At 42.1% G+C, this 19803-nt stretch overlaps 2 protein-coding genes across 5 annotated transcripts in view; both read right to left on the reverse strand.

Annotated features, from left to right (window-relative positions):
• The window catches only part of LOC139531675 (rab5 GDP/GTP exchange factor-like), a 34843-nt gene extending 33076 nt beyond the window's left edge, over positions 1-1767 (reverse strand). For 2 of the 4 annotated variants that reach the window (XM_071328346.1, XM_071328373.1), the window contains exon 1: positions 1423-1767. The gene's annotated coding sequence lies outside the window, so the exon portion shown is untranslated. Of the gene's footprint in view, positions 1-1354; positions 1397-1422 lie in introns of those variants that run through there. The other 2 variants (XM_071328362.1, XM_071328355.1) reach the window with 2 other exon arrangements.
• Positions 1768-6241: 4474 nt separating this feature from the next.
• LOC139531692 (BTB/POZ domain-containing protein KCTD7-like) lies at positions 6242-18860 on the reverse strand. Its single transcript, XM_071328385.1, has 4 exons — positions 17943-18860; positions 15605-15774; positions 15187-15365; positions 6242-10431 (listed from the first exon to the last, which is right to left on the reverse strand). The coding sequence occupies exons 1-4, from the start codon at positions 18243-18245 to the stop codon at positions 10055-10057; spliced, it is 1029 nt and encodes a 342-aa protein (XP_071184486.1). The 5' UTR covers positions 18246-18860; the 3' UTR covers positions 6242-10054.
• Positions 18861-19803: the final 943 nt, after the last annotated feature.

The raw sequence follows: 19803 nt of genomic DNA on the forward strand, positions 1-19803 counted from the left end.
TTTTTTGCTGAATTTGGTAATTTATGTTCCATCCTACATCCTGATATTACCAGGTTCGGACCACTAGATGGTGGTGTTCCAGGTGTTATTAAGGACCCAAATTCACAAAGAAATACATTACATAGGATGAAGAAACAATACTCCGAGCCCCAGCTCCATACTATTTGTCAGACATAGAGAACTGGTACTGTATACTTATTGTTGGGGTGGGTTTGCCGTGGGGGGAGGGGTCTGTGGTTGGCTTTTTACCATTTCCTCCGGTCTTACTCATTGTTCGAAACAAGTTTGGTCAAATTGGATGTTAGGCACTATATTTATTGGGTATTATATGAATTCTGTAAATAATAATGTATGTAATCAATTAGCTTAATTTCTCTGAGAACAAATTATATTTCAACAAAATAATGTTGCAAGAATGTTAATCGAATCTGTTTCTAACTACAGAAATGATTTTAGAACAATCAGATGGTGGGTGTCATGGATTGCTGAAATGACATGGAACGACCCATGGGGACAATGGGCCTATATTTGAGATGGTTTACTTGCTATTGTTAATTACCAGAAAGCTTTCCTGGCAGTGACTAAAACTATATGGAGTGACTTTGAATGAAATAATACATCTCACTGCAATGCCATCAACGTACTTCACCAACCAAATAGAATATCCCTTTAAAAGCTGTGTGTCATGTGCAGTTTGTGTGTAGCCTGTCTACAGTGTGCAGATTATGTACATCCGGTTGTGGCTCCTGAATATTGATTTTGTAATTTAACTCCAGTCACTGGAAATTTCCCCAGAAGAAATTGAGGTAGGCCAGTTTGTCCTTCAAAACAAAGAAACCATTCACCTGCAGGCTGCAGCTTGAGGACTATGAGTGTGTATGTGCACTCAAAACAAGACTGTCAGTATATAGGTTAAACCCTGGTTGAGCCCCCCTCAAGCAGGTGGAGGATACCTCACCTGTATTTGACAGATTGGCTTAGCTAGTAGCTACATCAACATAGCATAGGTTATTTAGCTGACGTTATCATGTATGACGCCTGCAACAACCAAAAATACACAAGATAAGCCGGAGACGGGGGTGCGTGTAACGTTACAGGTTACAACAAACATAAATAGGGTTTCGGCATAAAGCGTTAGAATTTGTCAAACGTGCCAACAACCCATTGATAACAATAAACAGCTAGCTGGCTAGGAAACTAACCACCGTGCTACTGTAGATATGTATAACTAAAAATATGTTTAACAGACCTAACTACCTTATCCAGGCTTGTTCTATATGTGTTAGCATGCTAACTAACAGTATAGTAGCTTTATGTCTAGCTAGCAAGCTAAAGTTAGCAAATGCGTACTTACATGTTGGCTGTTGCAAACATGCCTTAGATAACTGTTCAAGAACAAACTTTACAAGGCTTAATTCTCACCTTTTTCAGAGGACGAGACACCTTCTTCAGTAGCCACTGACTGTGCGGCTGGGATCAGCGTCTCGTCAGCAACACTAAAAAGTACTTCAGGGTCACGGAATTTCGAAAATTCTCAAAATAAAAGTCCCACGTGTAATAGTAGAAAAAGTGTAATTAACCTGTATTTATTCATGATATATTTAAAAATTGTCTAAACATTAACAATGATTCATATTTGTTCATATTTAAGTAACATTAAATGTGGGTTTTAAAACATGTTTCTAGGTCAAATAAATGTCCCATGTGCAATACACAAAATACTTATAGATAGAAAACTATTATAGGTGCCAAAGTAAAAGTGGGGTTGGGATAACTCACTAGGGTCTGTAGAATCTATATATGATAATTTTTTAATGCCCAGCAACACTTTTTACTCCACCCACTCCATTCACTGCAATTCAATACACCGTAGGCCTATAGGTGATTAGTTACTTCAAAGACACAATGTAAACAATGATTGACTGCCATACCTGTTAACGACCTAGATTAATCTAATGATTAGCCAGTTACGCTTTTCACACATTTAATCAGCCCAAGGCCAGCCTTGACCTGTGCCAAAACATGCATTTGACCTGACAAATAACTTCAAACGACTTAAAATGGAGCCATTAGACACTACCGTACAAATATTGCACTGTAAATGCAAACCCATCGATCGTGTCCATAAAACCAGGGTCCAGTATAATTACTAGAATCCCTAGAAAACAAAATAGCCAATCCCCTCTTCAAGCCTCTTTCTTTAAGTAGCAGATGAGGTCCACCAAGACCAGAACAGCAAAACTCGGTAACAGCACCTACTCATAGGCTGTGAGGTCGGCGAACTCATGTCTAAATCATACTTCTGTACTGTCACTTTAACTCTGCTGACTGACTCATTTAGGACTATATCTAAATGCCAAAACAATGAATTAACTATATTAGCTTTCTATTTAGTTTACTGCGTGAAATAAAACGCAATTCCACAGACTTGCACTCTTGTCTTGCCCTAGCAGGTGTTAGGTGAAAAGCTAACTGCTTCAAAGAAACAATGGAAACATTAAGACTGGCATAGCTACATGTAAATTACCTACATTATAGTATTATGAGCAGGCTGCAGACATTTAAATCAGCCCAAAGCCCGCATTAGGTGCCAAAACATGCACCAGGTCAAGCGTTTTGGCTAGACAAATATATGTTGGTTTTTTTAATCCGGCAGGACACTAGTAAGTGTAACGGATGTGAAATGGCTAGCTAGTTAGCGGGTACAAGCTAGTAGCATTTCAATCAGTTACGTCACTTGCTCTGAAACCTAGAAGTAGTGTTGCACCTTGCTCTGCAAGGGCCGCGGCTTTTGTGGAGCGATGGGTAACGACGCTTCGTGGGTGACTGTTGTTGTTGTGTGCAGAGGGTCCCTCGTTCGCGCCCGTGTCGGGGCGAGGGGACCTTTTAAAGTTATACTGTTACATAAGATCATAGTGCTATAGGTTAGTATCACCCCAATTATGCCTATAGCCGATCAACGATTATCACGGTGGTTAACAGCGCAATTCTTCAACCCACCCTGGTCGCAATTCATCAAAAGATTTGCATCTTGGACAGGGTTTTGGACTGAAAGCAGCTGGGATGTGATTTCGTTTTTTTGTGATTGTGTGACGTATTATTGCCTCGTAAAATAGCGATGTGCTCACCAGGACAAGTTAGACTCTAGTGAGTAGACTGGACCCAGGTTTTATGGACACACTATTGATCGTTATTCCTGTACAGTGGCAGTGCAATGTGTTTCTGCAATACAGCACGAATACAGTACGACTTTCTTAAACATTACATTTCAAAATTGCATCTTTGAACAAAAGCAGGGGAAATTAACATGAATCATACAATCAAAATAGTGATTTTTTAAAATTTATTGTCATGTTTTTTACCAGTTGGCTGTGTTCTTTACATTCATTTACTCAAGCGCCAACCATTTCTCAATGTGCTCCACCTTAAAATATTCTTTATCTTATAAAAAGTAGTAATTCTCTTGAGTTTAGATTTTCCCCCTGTAGTTATAATTGTTTTACATAATTGTAACATTATGCACTATGCAAAGCTGCAAAAAATATAGATGTTGTATCATACACATAACGTTTTACCTCAGACTTTTATTTTTAAGGCAAATATCGAAAACCGGAAGTCTTAATGTGGCTGCCGGGACAAAATCAAATCAATCACATTTTCAAACGTTATTGGTCACATGCTTCTTAAACAACAGGTGTGGACTAGCAGTAAAATGCTTACTTACGGGCAGTTCCCAACAATGCAGAGAAAAAGACAGAGAAAGAACAGAAAAATAAAACACATAATAATAATAGATACAAAATGAGTAATGATAACTTTGCTATATACAAGGGGTACAAGTACTGAGTCGATGTGAAGAGGTAATTGAGGTAGATATGTACATATAACTAGGAATAAAGTGACAGATAGTAAACCGTAGCAGCAGCGAATGTGATGAGTCAAAAAAGTTAGTGCAAAAAAGGGTCAATGCAGATAATCCGTGTCGCTATTTGGTTAACTATTTAATAGCCTTATGGCTTGGGGGTAGAAGGTGTTCAGGGTCCTGTTGGTTCCAGACTTGGTGCATCGGTACCACTTGCCGTGCGGTAGCAGAGAGAACAGTCTATGACTTGGGTGGCTGGGTTCTTTTACAATTTTTAGGGCCTTCCTCTGACACCCCCTGGAATTTAGGTCCTGGAGGGCAGGGTCCTCAGCCCCAGTGATATATTGGGCCGTACGCACTACCGGATGCCAAGCAGTTGGCATACCAAGCGGTGATGCAGGCAGTCAAGATGCTCTCAAAGGTGCAGCTGTAGAACTTTTTGAGGATCTGAGGGCCCATGCCAAAACAATTCAACCTCCTGAGGGGGAAGAGGCCTTGTCATGCCCTCTTCATAACTGTGTTGGTATGTTTGGACCATGAAAGATTCTTAGCGATGTGGACACAGAGGAATTTGAAGCTCTCAACCCGCTCCACTACAGCCCCGTCGATGTTTCCTGTAGTCAACGATCAGCTCCTTTTTCTTGCTGATGTTGAGGGAGAGGTTGTTGTCCTGACACCACACTGCCAGGTGTCTGACCTCCTCCCTATAGGCTGTCTCATCGTCGTCGGTGATCAGGCCTACCACCGACGTGTCGTCGGCAAACTTAATGTCGTGCTCGGCCACGCAGTCGTGGGTGAACAGGGAGTACAGGAGGGGACTAAGTATGCAGCCAAGGGGCCCGCATGTTGAGGATCAGCGTGGTGGATGTGTTCATGTGTTGTTGTCTACCCTCACCACCTGCACAGGGAGGAGTTCAGTCCCAGGGTCCTTATCTTAGTGTGAGCTTGAAGGGCACTATGGTGTTGAACACTGAGCTGTAGTGAATGAACAGCATTCTCACTTGTCCAAGTGGGAAAGGGCAGTGTGGAGTCAGAGATTGCGTCATCTATGGATCTGTTGGGGCGGTATGCGAATTGGAGTGGGTCCAGGATGACAGTATTGATGTGAGCCATGACCAGCCTTTCAAAGCATTTAATGGTTACAGTGCTACAGGGTCATTTAGCACTGTAACCATTTAGACAGGTTACCTTGGTGTTTTTTGGCACAGGGACTATGATGGTCTGCTTGAAACATGCATGTATTACAGACTGGATCAGGGAGAGGTTGAAAATGTCAGTGAAGACACTTGCCAGCTGGTCAGCCCATGCTCTAAGTACGTGTCCTGGTAATCTGTCTGCGGCCTTGGGAATATTAACCTGTTTAAAGGTTTTACTCACATCAGCTACGGAGAGCTTGATCACACAGTCGTCTGGAACAGCTGGTGCTCTCACGCATGGTTCAATGTTGCTTGCCTTGAAGCGAGCATAGAAAGCATTTAGCTTGTCTGGTAGGCTCACGTCACTGGGCAGCTTGTGGCTGAGTTTCCCTTTGTAATCCGTGACAGTTTGCAAGCTCTGCCACATTCGGTTATTTATTAATGAAGCCGGTGACTAATGTGGTAAACTCATCAATGCTATCTGATGAGTTCCGGGAAATACATTTGTCTGTGATAGCGAAACAGTCTTGTAGCTTGGCATTCACTTCATCGGACCACTTCCGCATTGAGCGCGTCACTGGTACTTGCTGTTTGAGTTTTTGCTTGTAAGCAGGAATCAGTAGGATAGAGTTATGGTCAGATTTTCCAAATGGAGGGCGAGGGAGAGCTTTGTATGCTCTGTGTGTGGAGTAAAGGTGATCGGATTTCAGTTTTCCTGCATTATGTGGCTGGGAATTGTCAGGAGAGGTGGAGAATTGGAATGGTGCCCCTAGCGGTTGGAGTGCAGTAACATTCACGTCATTCATTGTACTGTGTATATTTTTCCCCTGACCCTGAATGCATTCATCCATTCCAATTCAACAGTCAGCATACCAACAATGTGGAATATTTGGTTATAGAGAGATGCATATTGAAGCTAGATCAACGTTATTATTAGGCTTATGATGAATAAGACACAGATAACTGCCAAGAAGCAGAGGGAGAGATGACATCCTGGCCAAATGTGGTCACAAAAATGTGATAAGTGCCAAGTTGTTGCACTGATGAATGACACAGATGAGCTTGGTTTCAATGACAGATCAGCAACTGATCCCAGGTCTGGGTCTCCATCCACATGTTTTCAGTTTAGGAAACTGGAGCTATTAGGTAGGTTACTTGGTTCATTTCATGGTAGTACTGCATCTGGCAACTTGAAACATTGGCACATTGTTTGCATAACATTATTAACGACCACAGAGACTGATAATTTTATACAGTCTAAGACAAACTGTATTTGTACCTTGTTATAAAAACAAAAAATATACATGACTTACTATTAGCACAATACATCATAGCATTACAACAAATAATGCAATATGTATGTTAAAGCAAGATATTACCCTTGTAAACTTAATAGTAACTGGTCTAGCTGTGCATTGTTTTTCAACTTTCCCATGCCATGAGCAGCCTAGACAACATTGGCCAGCTATGAAATCTGCAAAAGACATTCACCAGCCAGGGGAGAAACTTCAATAAGGTGCCTGGAACGTTCATAAAGTCAAATTTGCCTTAAATGCTGAAATAAATAAAATGGGATTATTTTAACCCCAAACCATCCCTGCAATTGAATCTTAAAAGTTTGAAGCCTCTATCTGTGACAGGCTTCATAAAATCAACAAAATCCAATCGATTAAGAAAGTGGCAACTCTTAACACTTTTTGTCAATTACTCAACCTAGTCCTAGAATCACAGTTAAACAGAGGGAAAAGACAGTCACATTATCTAATGTGATAATCACATCACATCAATAGCACAAAACAAGTACGAATCAAGACTTCATCTTGATCTACCTGACTTACATTATTGTTTGTTCTGTTTTAAAGCATTAATGAGCCTATACTGGATAACCCCAGCCATCTGGACATACGGTATTGTGTTGTTGTAATTGTATTACCTTCTGAAAACTATCAAAGTAATGGATTCACATACATTTTTGACAACAGAAATACAGGTTCTGTACAAACAGTAAATTGCACATAATCCCTCTAAAACTAAAACTTGTAGCCTATTCTATGAAAATGTAATTAAAATGGACATATTATGACATCTGAAAATCTAATACACATTTACTAAATAACTAAACAACAACATGGGGAACAAGAAAGAAAACAGAACCCATGGGGGAGGTGACAATACTGTCACTGCAGTCCTTGATTAGAAATATTGTGTGGTTTCCTGGTTTAAACTCCGTGTAAGTGAAACAGTTGCCCTTAAGAAAAGGCACTTAATCTGAATTTGTTTAAATCAGTAGAAATATCATGTCATATAAAATGATCTATGAAACTTGTGTGACTAATCTATGTCATGCTGCAAAAGAAGATTAAATTATTGAATAATGGCAAATATCAGATAAATGTAAAGTATCGTAAAAAATCTGCTAAATTGACAATAGCTTTTTAAGTTTAAATTACCTTTAGCAGCAAATGTCAATGTTCCATCTGCTATAGAAACCCCTTCAGAGACATACATTCTGGGGCAGTAGGGTCACCACCAGGAATTCTTCTTACAAAAAGAAGATGCATAATTTTCAACTGCAAGATAAACATTTAGAGTAAAAAAAAGCAATATCTTGGATCTCTCATGAGGCAACTGAAGTAAAATAACTTTGCCCATGCCCCTTTAACCTATTTGATTTTAAACTCTAATTGACTTTGGGTCTCTCAAACTGGAATAGTAAAAAGAGAATGACTTTCCAAAGCCTTGCTGATCACAGACCGTATAGCAAAGAACATCTACATTTACTTGTGTCTCTAACCTAGAACTTCTAAAGGTTTATGGGAGAGTAAGTGACAGAAAACACCAGCATCAGTAACAAAAATAGACATTTACTCTACACGTAGCTACAGTCGTATGAAAGTTTGGGCACCCCTCTGAGGCTGCATAATAATTTACTCTGTCGTCACAGAAAATGATCACAGTGGCATGCCATTCATTTTCTAATAAAAGCTGAGTACTGGGGTATTGTCCAGACAAAGATTTTTAGTGTAGCAATATTAAGTTGTATGAAATTAAATCAGATGTGAAAAATAGGCTATGCAAAAATGTGGGCACCCTTGTCATTCTGTTGATTTGAATACCTGTAACTACTTAGCACTGATTAATTTGAACACACAATTGGTTTGGTGAGCTCATTAAGCCTTGAACTTCATAGACAAGTGCATCCAATCATGAGAAAAGGTATTTAAGGTGGCCACTTGCAAGTTGTTGTTCTCTTTGACTCTCCTCTGAAGAGTGGCAACATGGGGGCCTCAAAACAACTCTCAAATGACCTGAAAACAAAGATTGTTCAACATTATGGTTTAGAGGAAGGCTACAAAAAGCTATCAGTGTCCACTGTGAGGAACATAGTGAGGAAATGGAAGACCACAGGCACAGTTCTTGTGAAGGCCAGAAGTGGCAGGCCAAGTAAAATATCGGCGAGGCAAAGGCGAAGGATGGTGAGAACGGTCAAAAACAGCCCACAGACCACCTCCAAAGACCTACAACATCATCTTGCTGCAGATGGTGTCACTATGCATCGTTCAACAATTCAGCGCACTTTGCACAAGGAGAAGCTGTATGGGAGAGTGATGCGGAAGAAGCCTTTTCTGCACACACGCCACAAACAGAGTCGCTTGAGGTATGCAAACGAACATTTGGACAAGCCAGCTTCATTTTGGAATAAGGTGCTGTGGACTGACGAAACAAAGATTGAGTTATTTGGTCATAACAAGGGACGTTATGCATGGCGGCAAAAGAACACAGCGTTCCAAGAAAAACACTTGCTACCCACAGTCAAATTTGGTGGGGGTTCCATCATGCTGTGGGGCTGTGTGGCCAGTGCCAGTACTGGGAATCTTGTTAAAGTTGAGGGTCGCATGGATTCCACTCAATATCAGCAGATTCTTGGGAATAATGTTGAAGAATCAGTCACAAAGTTGAAGTTACGCCGGCGCTGGATATTTCAACAAGACAACGACCCAAAACACTGCTCAAAATCTACCCGGGCATTTATGCAGAGGAACAAGTACAATGTTCTGGAATGGCTATCCCAGTCCCCAGACCTGAATATCATTGAGAATCTGTGGGATGATTTGAAGCGGGCTGTCCATGCTCGGCAACCATCAAACCTAACTGAACTGGAGATGTTTTGTAAGGAGGAATGGTCCAAAATACCTTCATCCAGAATCCAGACACTCATTAGAGGCTATGGGAAGCATCTAGAGGCTGTTATTTTAGCAAAAGGAGGCTCTACTAAATAATGATGTGATATTTCTATTGGGGTGCCCAAATTTATGCACCTGTCTAATTTTGTTTTGATGCATATTGCACATTTTCTGTTAATCCAATAAACCTAATTTCACTACTGAAATATTACTGTGTCCATCAGTTATTTGATAGATCAAAATGAAATTGCTGACCCAAACACTCAATTATTTATAAATGGAAATCATGGAAATTGTCAGGGGTGCCCAAAGTTTTTCATAAGACTGTATATACAGTACATGAGAAATTTCATCAGCTTGCTAAATTGCATCCAGTTAATTTGTGAAGGCTTTCTCTCGCGACCATCAAAGTGGCTAACACAGAAACGCAAAGCGTAGAAAACATAATAGCATAAGTAAGAATTAAGCCAAAGGGACAGACAACACTGTAATCACAATATGAGATTAACTTGACCCTTTTCTGAAAAACTTGATGGTCCACAAACTTGGATGAGCACAAAAAATCCCAGAGTTTAACACAATAAAACAGCCAATGATAGCCTAGGTTAATGCCGTTTATAAAAAAAGAAACAGAGGTCACAACTATTCAATAAGGAAACAGAACAACAACTGTCTGACTCGCTCCTTTCTATAAACTCAGCACTTTATAGGTTTCAGTTCTTGAAAAGGGGGAATAACATTGACAACCCTTTTTCTCTCTCAACCTGAGGGACCAGGAAGGAGATCAGTCAGCCTATTACGACACAAGTCCACCTCCCAACAAAAAACACAGCGACAGACAGGAAGGGAGAGAGTTCTGTCTTCCCACTGCTTTACCACCATGTGATCTTGAACTCGTAGATTGGCCTCTTGCAGTAGTAGTGGTTGATGAGGTGTTTGTCGCAGACGCCGATGCATTGCTGGTCGGCAGTGATGCCGCGCTCCGCCAGGTCGCTGACAATGCAGTGGAGCAAGTCGTAAACATCCGCCACCGCCTCCCAGGGCCCGAACGACACGTCCACCTCACAGTGGTGTTCGAACAGTTTGGCCTCGCTCTCCGTGCGCTCGAAGCGCAGTGAGTTGAAGAGTGGCCGCTCGTACGGCGTGATGGGCATCTCCTCCTTGTACACGCAGATCTTCAGCTTGGCGAAGCGCGCCTTCCTCTGCATGGCCCGCAGCTTGGCGATCTCCACGATGCGCTCCAGATTATCTGGAAACAATACAAGGGATAACTTACTTCACTCCAGTCCAAGTTTTTCCAAAATAGTTAATCGACACATTTCCATTTACTTCACACATTTCTACTTTATTATAGTCAATGCCACTTAAAAGGCCCAATGCAGCCGTTTTTATCTCAACATCAATAAATTTCTAGGTTCCATTCAAAAAGAAAGAAAAATAGCTTTTTATCCAAAAATGATTTCTCAAGTAATAATTTTGCTAGGACTGTCTGGGAGTGGTCTGAGTGAGGGACTAATCGGAGTGGCCTAATGGGAAGGATACGTAACCTGAAAACTAGCTGTTATTGGTAGAGAGGTTTAAACGCTTTTCGTTATTAACTTATAGAGCTTGGTGATGTCACCAGGCAAGCCAAAACCCATGTAAAACCTGCTGATTAGAAGGTCCTTTGTAAAATGTACACTACATGTCCAAAAGTATGTGTACACCTGCTCGACAAACATCTCATTCCAAAGTCATGGGCATTAACATGGAGTTGGTCCCCCCATTGCTGCTATAACAGCCTCCACTCTTCTGGGAAAGCTTTCCACTAGATCAGGTATTCCCAAACTGTCAGGGGTACGCCAAATAAAAATGACGTTTTTTTCTCCCCTGAGTAGCCTCGTTTCACTGCCAAAAATAAAATGAAACAATCTAGTGTTCAGCGAAATAACAACAATGTCAAATACAGGTAGCCTAGTCAAATAATTAACATTCAATCACATTACTCTCTCGCGGGAAACCTTCACTCTAGTGCAGACATTTAGAAAAGAAACATGACAATTTGAAAAATAAGCCACAGGAGTTTTTTGAGCGAGAATAAAGACGACTTTCGAGTAGTAAGACGTATAAAAGCAACAGATACCATTAGTAAGAAGGGGCTAGAAGCGTCTTATATGGTGAGCTACCGAGTGGCTAGGACAGGCAAGCCCCATACTATTGTGGAGGACTTAATTCTTCCTGCTTCCGCGGATATGGCTGAGACCATGCTGGGGGAAAAAGCCAAAAAAACTATACAGACAATGCCTTCATCAAACAACACTGTTTCACGACGCATCAGTGGCATGGCAGGAGATGTTTTGAAACGATTACTGCTTCGCATACAGGCTAGTGAATTATATGCGTTACAGCTGGATGAGTCAACAGACGTGGCAGGCCTGACACAACTCCTGGTATATGTCCGTTACGTTTATGGGGGGTCAATTAAGGAAGACATCCTCTTCTGCAAACCAGGACAACATGAGAGGATATTTTTTAAAGTACTGGACAGCTTTGTGACATCAAATGGACGTTGGTGGTCAAGATGTGTTGGTATCTGTACTGATGGCACAAAAGCCATGACGGGGAGACATAGTGTAGGGGTAACGCACGTGCAAGCAGTTGCTCCCGACGCCACTTGGGTACGCATCCACCGAGAGGCTCTTGTTGCCAAGGGAATGCCTGACAGCTTGAAAGACGTTTTGGACACTACAGTGAAAATGGTTAACTTTGTTAATACAAGGCCCCTGAACTCTCGTGAATTTTCTGCATTATGCAATGATATGGGCAGCGCTTGTAACACTTTTACAACATACAGAAAGAAGTGAGCTGGTTATCAAGTGGCAAAGTATTGACACGTTTAAAAAAAAAAATTGAGATACGGGCTTAAAGTTTTCTTCACTGATCATAATTTTCACTTGTCTGACCGCTTGCATGATGACGAGTTTCTCACACGACAGACCTATCTGGATGATGTTTTTTCTCACCTGAATATAAGATTACAGGGACTCTCCGCAACTATATTCAATGTGCGGGACAAAATTGAGGCTATGATTAAGAAGTTGGAGCTCTTTTCTGTCTGCATTAACAAGGACAACAAACAGGTCTTTGTATCATTGTATGATTTTTTTGTGTGCAAATGAGCTTACGGACAATGTCAAATGTGATATAGCGAAGCACCTGAGTGAGCTGGGTGCACAATTACGCAGGTACTTTACCGAAACGGACGACACAAACAACTGGATTCGTTATCCCTTTCATGCCCTGCCTCCAGTCCACTTACCGATATCTGAAAAAGAGAGCCTCATCGAAATTGCAACAAGCGGTTCTGTGAAAATTTAATTTAATCAGAAGCCACTGTCAGATTTCTGGACAGGGCTGCACTCAGAGTTTCTTGCCTTGGCGAATCGCGCTGTTAAGACACTGATGCCCTTTGCAACCACGTACCTATGTGAGAGTGGATTTTCGGCCTTCACTAGCATGAAAACTAAATACAGGCACAGACTGTGTGGGAAATGATTTAAGACAGACTCTCTGTTTTTAGCATCCTTTCAAGCACACCCTTCTCATTAATCTGTGGTGAGTTATTCACAATTTTTTATGAACAAATAAGGTTTAATTATGTAAGATGGCTAAATAAAGAGCAAAAGTATTGATTATTATTATATTATTATTTGTGCCCTGGTCCTATAAGAGCTCTTTGTCACTTCCAACGAACCGGGTTGTGACAAAAACACTCATTGTCATTGTACACTGTAGCTTTAAGATTTCCCTTTACTGGAACTAAGGGGCTGAGCCCGAACCATGAAAAACAGCCCCAGACCATTATTCCTCTTCCACCAAACTTTACAGTTGGCACTATGTATTCGGGCAGGTAGCGGTTCTCCTGGCATCCGCCAAATCCAGGTTCGTCCGTCGGACTGCCAGATGGTGAAGCGTGATTCATCACTCCAGAGAACGCATTTCCAATGCTCCAGAGTCCAGGCGGCGGGCTTTACACCAATCCAGCCGACGCTTGGTACGGTGATCTTAGGCTTGTGTGTGGCTGCTCGACCATGGAAACCCATTTCTTGAAGCTCCCGACGAACAGTTATTGTGGTTGCATTGCTTCCAGAGGAAATTTGGAACTCGGTAGTGAGTTGTGCTCTCGCTCTCTGGCATCATCACGATGGCAGAGAGTGGGCGCCCATAGACCCATTCATGCAATTAGTATGGGAGGACGAGGCTCAAAGAGAAAGAGCGATAGATAGGAATAGAAAGAAAGAAAGAAAATAGCGAGAGAGGCATCAGCGTAGGATTAATCACATGCTAGTCTCTCATCTGCCTGTTTCTATCTCTGCCTAACCCAGCCCCTGGTGGGAGACACATTGTCTGTTTCAAAGGCAGTATTCCACAGATTTCCTGTTTGAAAAAGCTAAGATGGGGATGAAAAGATGGATAATAGTTTCTATGGACCACCTGGGTGTAATGAGTTTATGGTGCCTCCTATTACACCCATAAAAATGCATTATAACATTTGCTAAGCATTTATAAAAGTATATATGAATTCATAACTGCATAGAACATATTCTAGGGTGTCCTCCCACTCTGTGCAGAGCGCTTTGGTGATGACATTTCACTTCCTTATGTTATAAAATAAATTTTTACAAAGACAAATTAGTTCTGAATCATTCAGTGGGTTCTTTCTCTAACATACACTACATGGCTAAAGGTATGTGGACACCTGCTCGTTGAACATCTCATTCCAAAATCATGGGCATTGATATGGAGTTGGTCCCCCCTTTACTGCTATAACAGCCTCCACTCTTCTGGGAAGGCTTTCCACTAGATGTTGGAACATTCAGCCACAAGAACATTAATGGGTTTGAAGTCAGGGCTCTGTGCAGGCCAGTCAAGTTCTTCCACACAAATCTCGACAAACCATTTCTGTATGGACCTTGCTTTGTACACGGGGCATTGTCATGCTGCAACAGGAAAGGGCCTTCCCCAACCTGTTACCACAAAGTTGGAAGCACAGAATCGTCTAGAATGTCATTGTACGCTGTAGAGTTAAGATTTCCCTTCACTGGAACTAAGGGGCTGAGCCCGAACCATGAAAAACAGCCCCAGACCATTATTCCTATTCCACCAAACTTTACAGTTGGCACTATGCATTTGTGCAGGTAGTGTTCTCCTGGCATCCGCCAAACCCAGATTCGTCCGCCGGACTGTCAGATGGTGAAGCGTGATTCATCACTCCAGAGAACGCATTTCCACTGCTCCAAAGTCCAGGCGGCGAGCTTTACACCACTCCAGCCGACGCTTGGTACGGTGATCTTAGGCTTGTGTGTGGCTGCTCGACCATGGAAACCCATTTCTTGAAGCTCCCGACGAACAGTTATTGTGGTGACATTGCTTCCAGAGGCAGTTTGGAACTCGGTAGTGAGTGGTGCAAACGAGGACAGACGATTTTTATGCGCTTCAGCATTCGGCGGTCCCGTTCTGTGAGCTTGTGTGGCCTATCACTTCGCGGCTGAGCCTTTGTGGCTCCTAGATGTTTCCACTTCACAATGTCAGCACTTAAAGTTGACAGAGGCAAATCTAGCAGGACAGAAATTTGACAAACTGACTTGTTGGAAAGGTAGCATTCTATGACGATGCCACGTTGAAAGTCACTGAGCTCGTCAGTACAGGCTAATGTTTGTCAAAGGAGATTGCATGGTTGTGTGCTCAATTATATACATCTGTCACCAACAGGTGTGGCTGACATAGCTGAATCCACTAATTTGAAGGGGTGTCCACATACTTTTAGCCATGTAGCGCATTTTCAACCAGCAACTATCAGGAAGTAACACTGATCACATTTTTTGACACTTTTAAAGTGTTAGTTTCCTCATCTGTTGTCCAATATGATACAACACAGGAAAACAGAATTTTGACTGCACTGGGCCTTTACATATAAGCAACCATATGCAATAGGGTTAGCGGGTGAAAGTAGAGTGCCAGTTACCCTTGTAGTAGGGCAGGAGGTCGAGGAAGGCCTGGCGGACTTTCTCTCCTGTGAGTGGCTGAGTGTCCTCCAAGCTGTCTAACAGTGGACCAATAGCATAGTACAGGGCCTCCCTGTGTACCGCCCTCACATGATCCCTCTGAGGTAGCTCGCCCTCGCGCAGGAAGTTCAGGATGTCCCTATACAAGGAACATGCAAACACACACGGTTTTGAGTTGAAATTGCATCCACCATCCTTCATCATCTGTTCATTCAACCTTGTCTAGACATGGATACCCCACCTTGCCATTTTGTCAGTCAACCTGTTAATGGTGCTTTCATGTCAAAAGTGTTGTAGAATAAGGGTCTGGCATGCTCACTCACTATTATTAACATGTAAAAAGCATGTTTTGCCACAGGCTATTTGAAGAGTGCTCACCTGAAATATGCCCCATCCCGGTCAATGAAGAAGCGACCTTCAGCATCACGTGGGATGTGATGGCGTCCACTGAACATGGCGGCGAGCATGGTGTCTTCATAGCGCCGTAATGTGGACAGACGGGTGGTGAAGAAGGTGCCACCCACATTGAGAGAAATTACCTCAGGAAACTACGAGTGATTGGAAAAAATCAGGACAGTGCATTATCCATTTTGGAAGGTCTGTGCATAAAATACAGTAAATGTTATTATTTAATTTTTTTTAAAGGTGGATTCCATTAGATACCCTAATCATGAATTCATTTTTTATTTTTTTTTACTTTTATATAACAACATCAGACCAATTCTACTAAACTTTTTCAAACGTGACAAGTGCAAATACAGAACTCATCAACAATAAATAACTATTGTCATTGTCTTTTGTTTTCTTCTATCACCTCTAATCTTGGGGCTCCCGAGTGGCGCAGTGGTCTAAGGCACTGCATCTCAGTGATAGAGGCGTCATTAGTGTGCTAGTTCGATTCCAGGCTGTATCACAACCGGCCATGATTGGGAGTCCCATAGGACGGCGCACAATTTGCCCAGCATCGTTTGGGTTAGGGTCGGGTGTCATTGTAGATAAGAATTTGTTCTTAACTGACTTGCCTAGTTAAATAAGGTTTAAATATGATTTTTGCAGTTGCTTCACAGTAGCCAAATAAATAAATATATATATATACACACATACAGTACCAGTCAAAAGTTTGGACGCACCTACTCATTCAAGAGCTTTTCTTTATTAGTACTAATTTCTACATTGTAGAATAATAGTGAAATAAATCAAAACTATGGATTCATGTAGTAACCAAAGAAGTGTTAAATCAAAATATATTTTAGATTCTTCAAAGTAGCCACCTTTTGCCTTGATGACAGCTTTGTATTTGTTTATTCTCTTTATTTAACTAGGCAAGTCAGTTAAGAACAAATTCTTATTTACAATGACCTCTTACCACGGCCAAACCCTCCCTTAACCCGGACGATGCTGGGCCAATTGTGCACCGCCCTATGGGACTCAAGATCACAGCCAGTTGTGATACAGCCCGAGATCGAACCCGGGTCTGTAGTGATGCCTCTAGCACTGCGAGGCAGTACCTTAGACCACTGTGCCACTGTTTAACACTTTTTTGGTTACTACATGATTCCATATGTGTTAATTCATAGTTTTAAGGTCTTCACTATTATTCTACAATGTAGAATATAGTCAAAATACAATAGTCAAAATAAAGAAATACCCTTGAATGAGTAGGTGTGTCTAAACAAATAAAACCCACAAATGTTGTTTACTTGATAGCTACCTACACAAATAGCTATCTCGAATAAATGTGTTATTAACAAGATAAAAATGTATTAAAAGACTTAAAAGCAATACAAATAAAGTTGTCCAGTAGGCATCTACATATATATTTAAGCAATAAGGCACAAGCGGGGGGGTGTGGTAATATGGCCAACTAGTACCAGCGGCTAAGGGCTGGTAGCATTTCAAGCACGTTACGTCACTCGCTCGGAGTGCCTGGAAGCAGCGTTGCACCTTAGCTCATGCAAGTATCACGGCAATTATGGAGCGATGGGTATTGACTGCTTCAAGGATGATTATAATCGACAAGTGCAGATAGGTCGACCAGACATATTGGGCCCATCATCAAAAGTGACAGTCATTAGACATGACACTATAGGCAAGGGTTTCCCTTTACACGATTCAAGATCAATCACAGTGAGGGGCTGTCACAGAAAATAAGAGCCAATTGGGCTATCCCTCTGTGTGGGTGGTGAACCAATCGTGGTAAAGACCACACCGGAAGAAGAAATACATGGGCAGCGTTCAGTACGTGTTTACGTTCTGGAACGTTCAACTGATCGGAAACAGTGCTGTACTGAAGACTAGTTGAAAAACAGGGCAGGGTTGGGTTGTGGAACGCTGTGAGCATGGCCACTGGCCTTTAAATAAGTAACTTATTGCTTCAAGCCACACATCAAACGGTAGCAAACGTATCTCAAAGTCTGTTCAAGAACGTACAATAATGTTTTTGGGAAACGTGTCGTTCAGTATAATCCGTTCCGCAACGTAGCAAGCGTTCAAACGAACTGAACGTACCTACGTTGCCTGTGGAGACGGATCCATATAATTTACAGTTTCTTTCTGATCTATCTAAAAACAATGCTGAATTGTACAGAAAAGGTGCAAAGATAATGAGATTCTCAGCGATAACGACGTCTATATAGCCATTGAACTCACATCCTAATTAAGCACCTTTAGTCACAAAGGTCCCTGGATAAACAACAACAAACGCCCATCTCCTCACCTCTGGAGATGGCGATGCGTTTAACGTGGTGCTGAGAGACTTGCCCAGATTTAGGTTCGGTGCGGGAGTGGATGGCTTTCGGAAATCACCCTTCACAGAGCCTGCACTAGACATTGCATCGCCTGGTTTATCAGCCTCACTAGCGGCCGAAAAAAACACCATTACTCTCGACTGAGGGAGTGCTCGCCTCTCCTGAGCGAACCCCCTTAACCGCGAAGGAGCCACGGGTAAAGGGCTGGACATGTTGAAAGAGAGCGGCGGTCGTTCTCCATTGGAAGCCTCGTCAGATCCATACTGCTGCATGCACACACACCAGTTCTGTGAGTGGCCAGTGCATCCGGTGAACTCAAATCAATCACCAAGGATAAAGCACAATCCACGTTTGTAAGGGATGACAGGACAACACTGTAATCAACCTAGGGGTGGTACGTGTCAGCTGATAGGGACATTTACAGTATGGTATGAGATAATAGTCCCCTTTACCTACTTTGCGTGTACTCCCATTAACGCCCTCTGTCTGACATATTGCAATAAGGCAGCTTGGAGTAGAAATGTCTCCAGGGAGAAACACACGTTACGCCAACTGAGCGTGTTCTGTACAATAGCCTATGGGTTGCTTAGCCTACGTTTAATTCGTAGTTTATATCCTTTCAAGTATTCCGATTATGCGTATGTTACACTGAAAATGAGACTAACCAATGAAAACCGTGATTTTATACCGACAAAAAACAACACACCTTTCAAGAAGATTGTAAATGCATAATAAACTCAATAATACATTTGCGGGCTCCAGATAGCACGACAAAGTTCCGCTATAATGTAACCAAAGTCAAGCGTGATAATATCAGAGATGCTCTATATCCCTCAAACTCAACTGTGGACCTCGAAGCCGGTTCCACTGCATTTTTCATCGTTCCCCTCTAATCAGGGACTGATTTAGACCTGGGACATCAGGTGTGTGCAATTATTTATCAGGTAGAACAGAATGCCAGCAGGCTGCAGACCTCGTAGGGTTATGCCGCGTTCAAAACCTTCTGGGAACTTGGAAAAGTACGAGGTCAAATTAGGACTTCAGTGATCTTCAGGTCGCAGCACTAGAAAGAGGCCCAAGTTCCCGAGTTGGAATTCCGATTTGGATGACCGTTGAAATCATTTTTTCCCAGTCGGAGCTTGTTTTTATCCAGTTCCCTGTTTTGAACTCACTGAAGTTGGAGATTTCCGAGTTCCTAGTTGTTTTGAACACGGCAATAAGAGTTGAGTACCCCTGCTCAAAAGCGGTGCGCGCAAATTGGTGGCAAAACAAGGGGGAGTTCTTATAGAACGCCAGAAAAAAAGCCTACTTACATGTTGCTTATGAGTGAATTTCACACAAATTTTTGATTATAATTTTGAGCAGGGGTACTCAACTCTTATTGCCGTGTTCAAAACAACTAGGAACTCTGAAATCTCCAACTTCAGTGCGTTCAAAACAGGGAACTGGATAAAAACAAGCTCCGACTGGGAAAAAATGATTTGAACGGTCATCCAAATCGGAATATCCTGCTTAATATAATGTGTGTCATCGTCGCAAATGAACTGCATTATTCTTTTTTTTTTTTAAACCACTTCAACCAGTAAAATGGCTCTTTGGCTAGCTTGTGCTACAAGCTACAGCCTATATTAATGAGCGTTAGCATTCTAGCTAACTGCTGCATCCAAAATAGTGTAGCGATCCGTCCAGACAGCTGTGTTATGCTATTAGTTGGTTGTGTTGTACTTACCAGTACCCAGTGTTCGCGGGGTCCGACATGCCAATCAACCTGCTATCTGCCAATCACGGGAATGCTCTGATGCCGGGCATCCTGGTGGAGTGGCGGTGGGG

The sequence above is a fragment of the Salvelinus alpinus genome, chromosome 1 (assembly GCF_045679555.1).
Source record: "Salvelinus alpinus chromosome 1, SLU_Salpinus.1, whole genome shotgun sequence".
NCBI classification, from domain to species: Eukaryota; Metazoa; Chordata; class Actinopteri; order Salmoniformes; family Salmonidae; genus Salvelinus; species Salvelinus alpinus.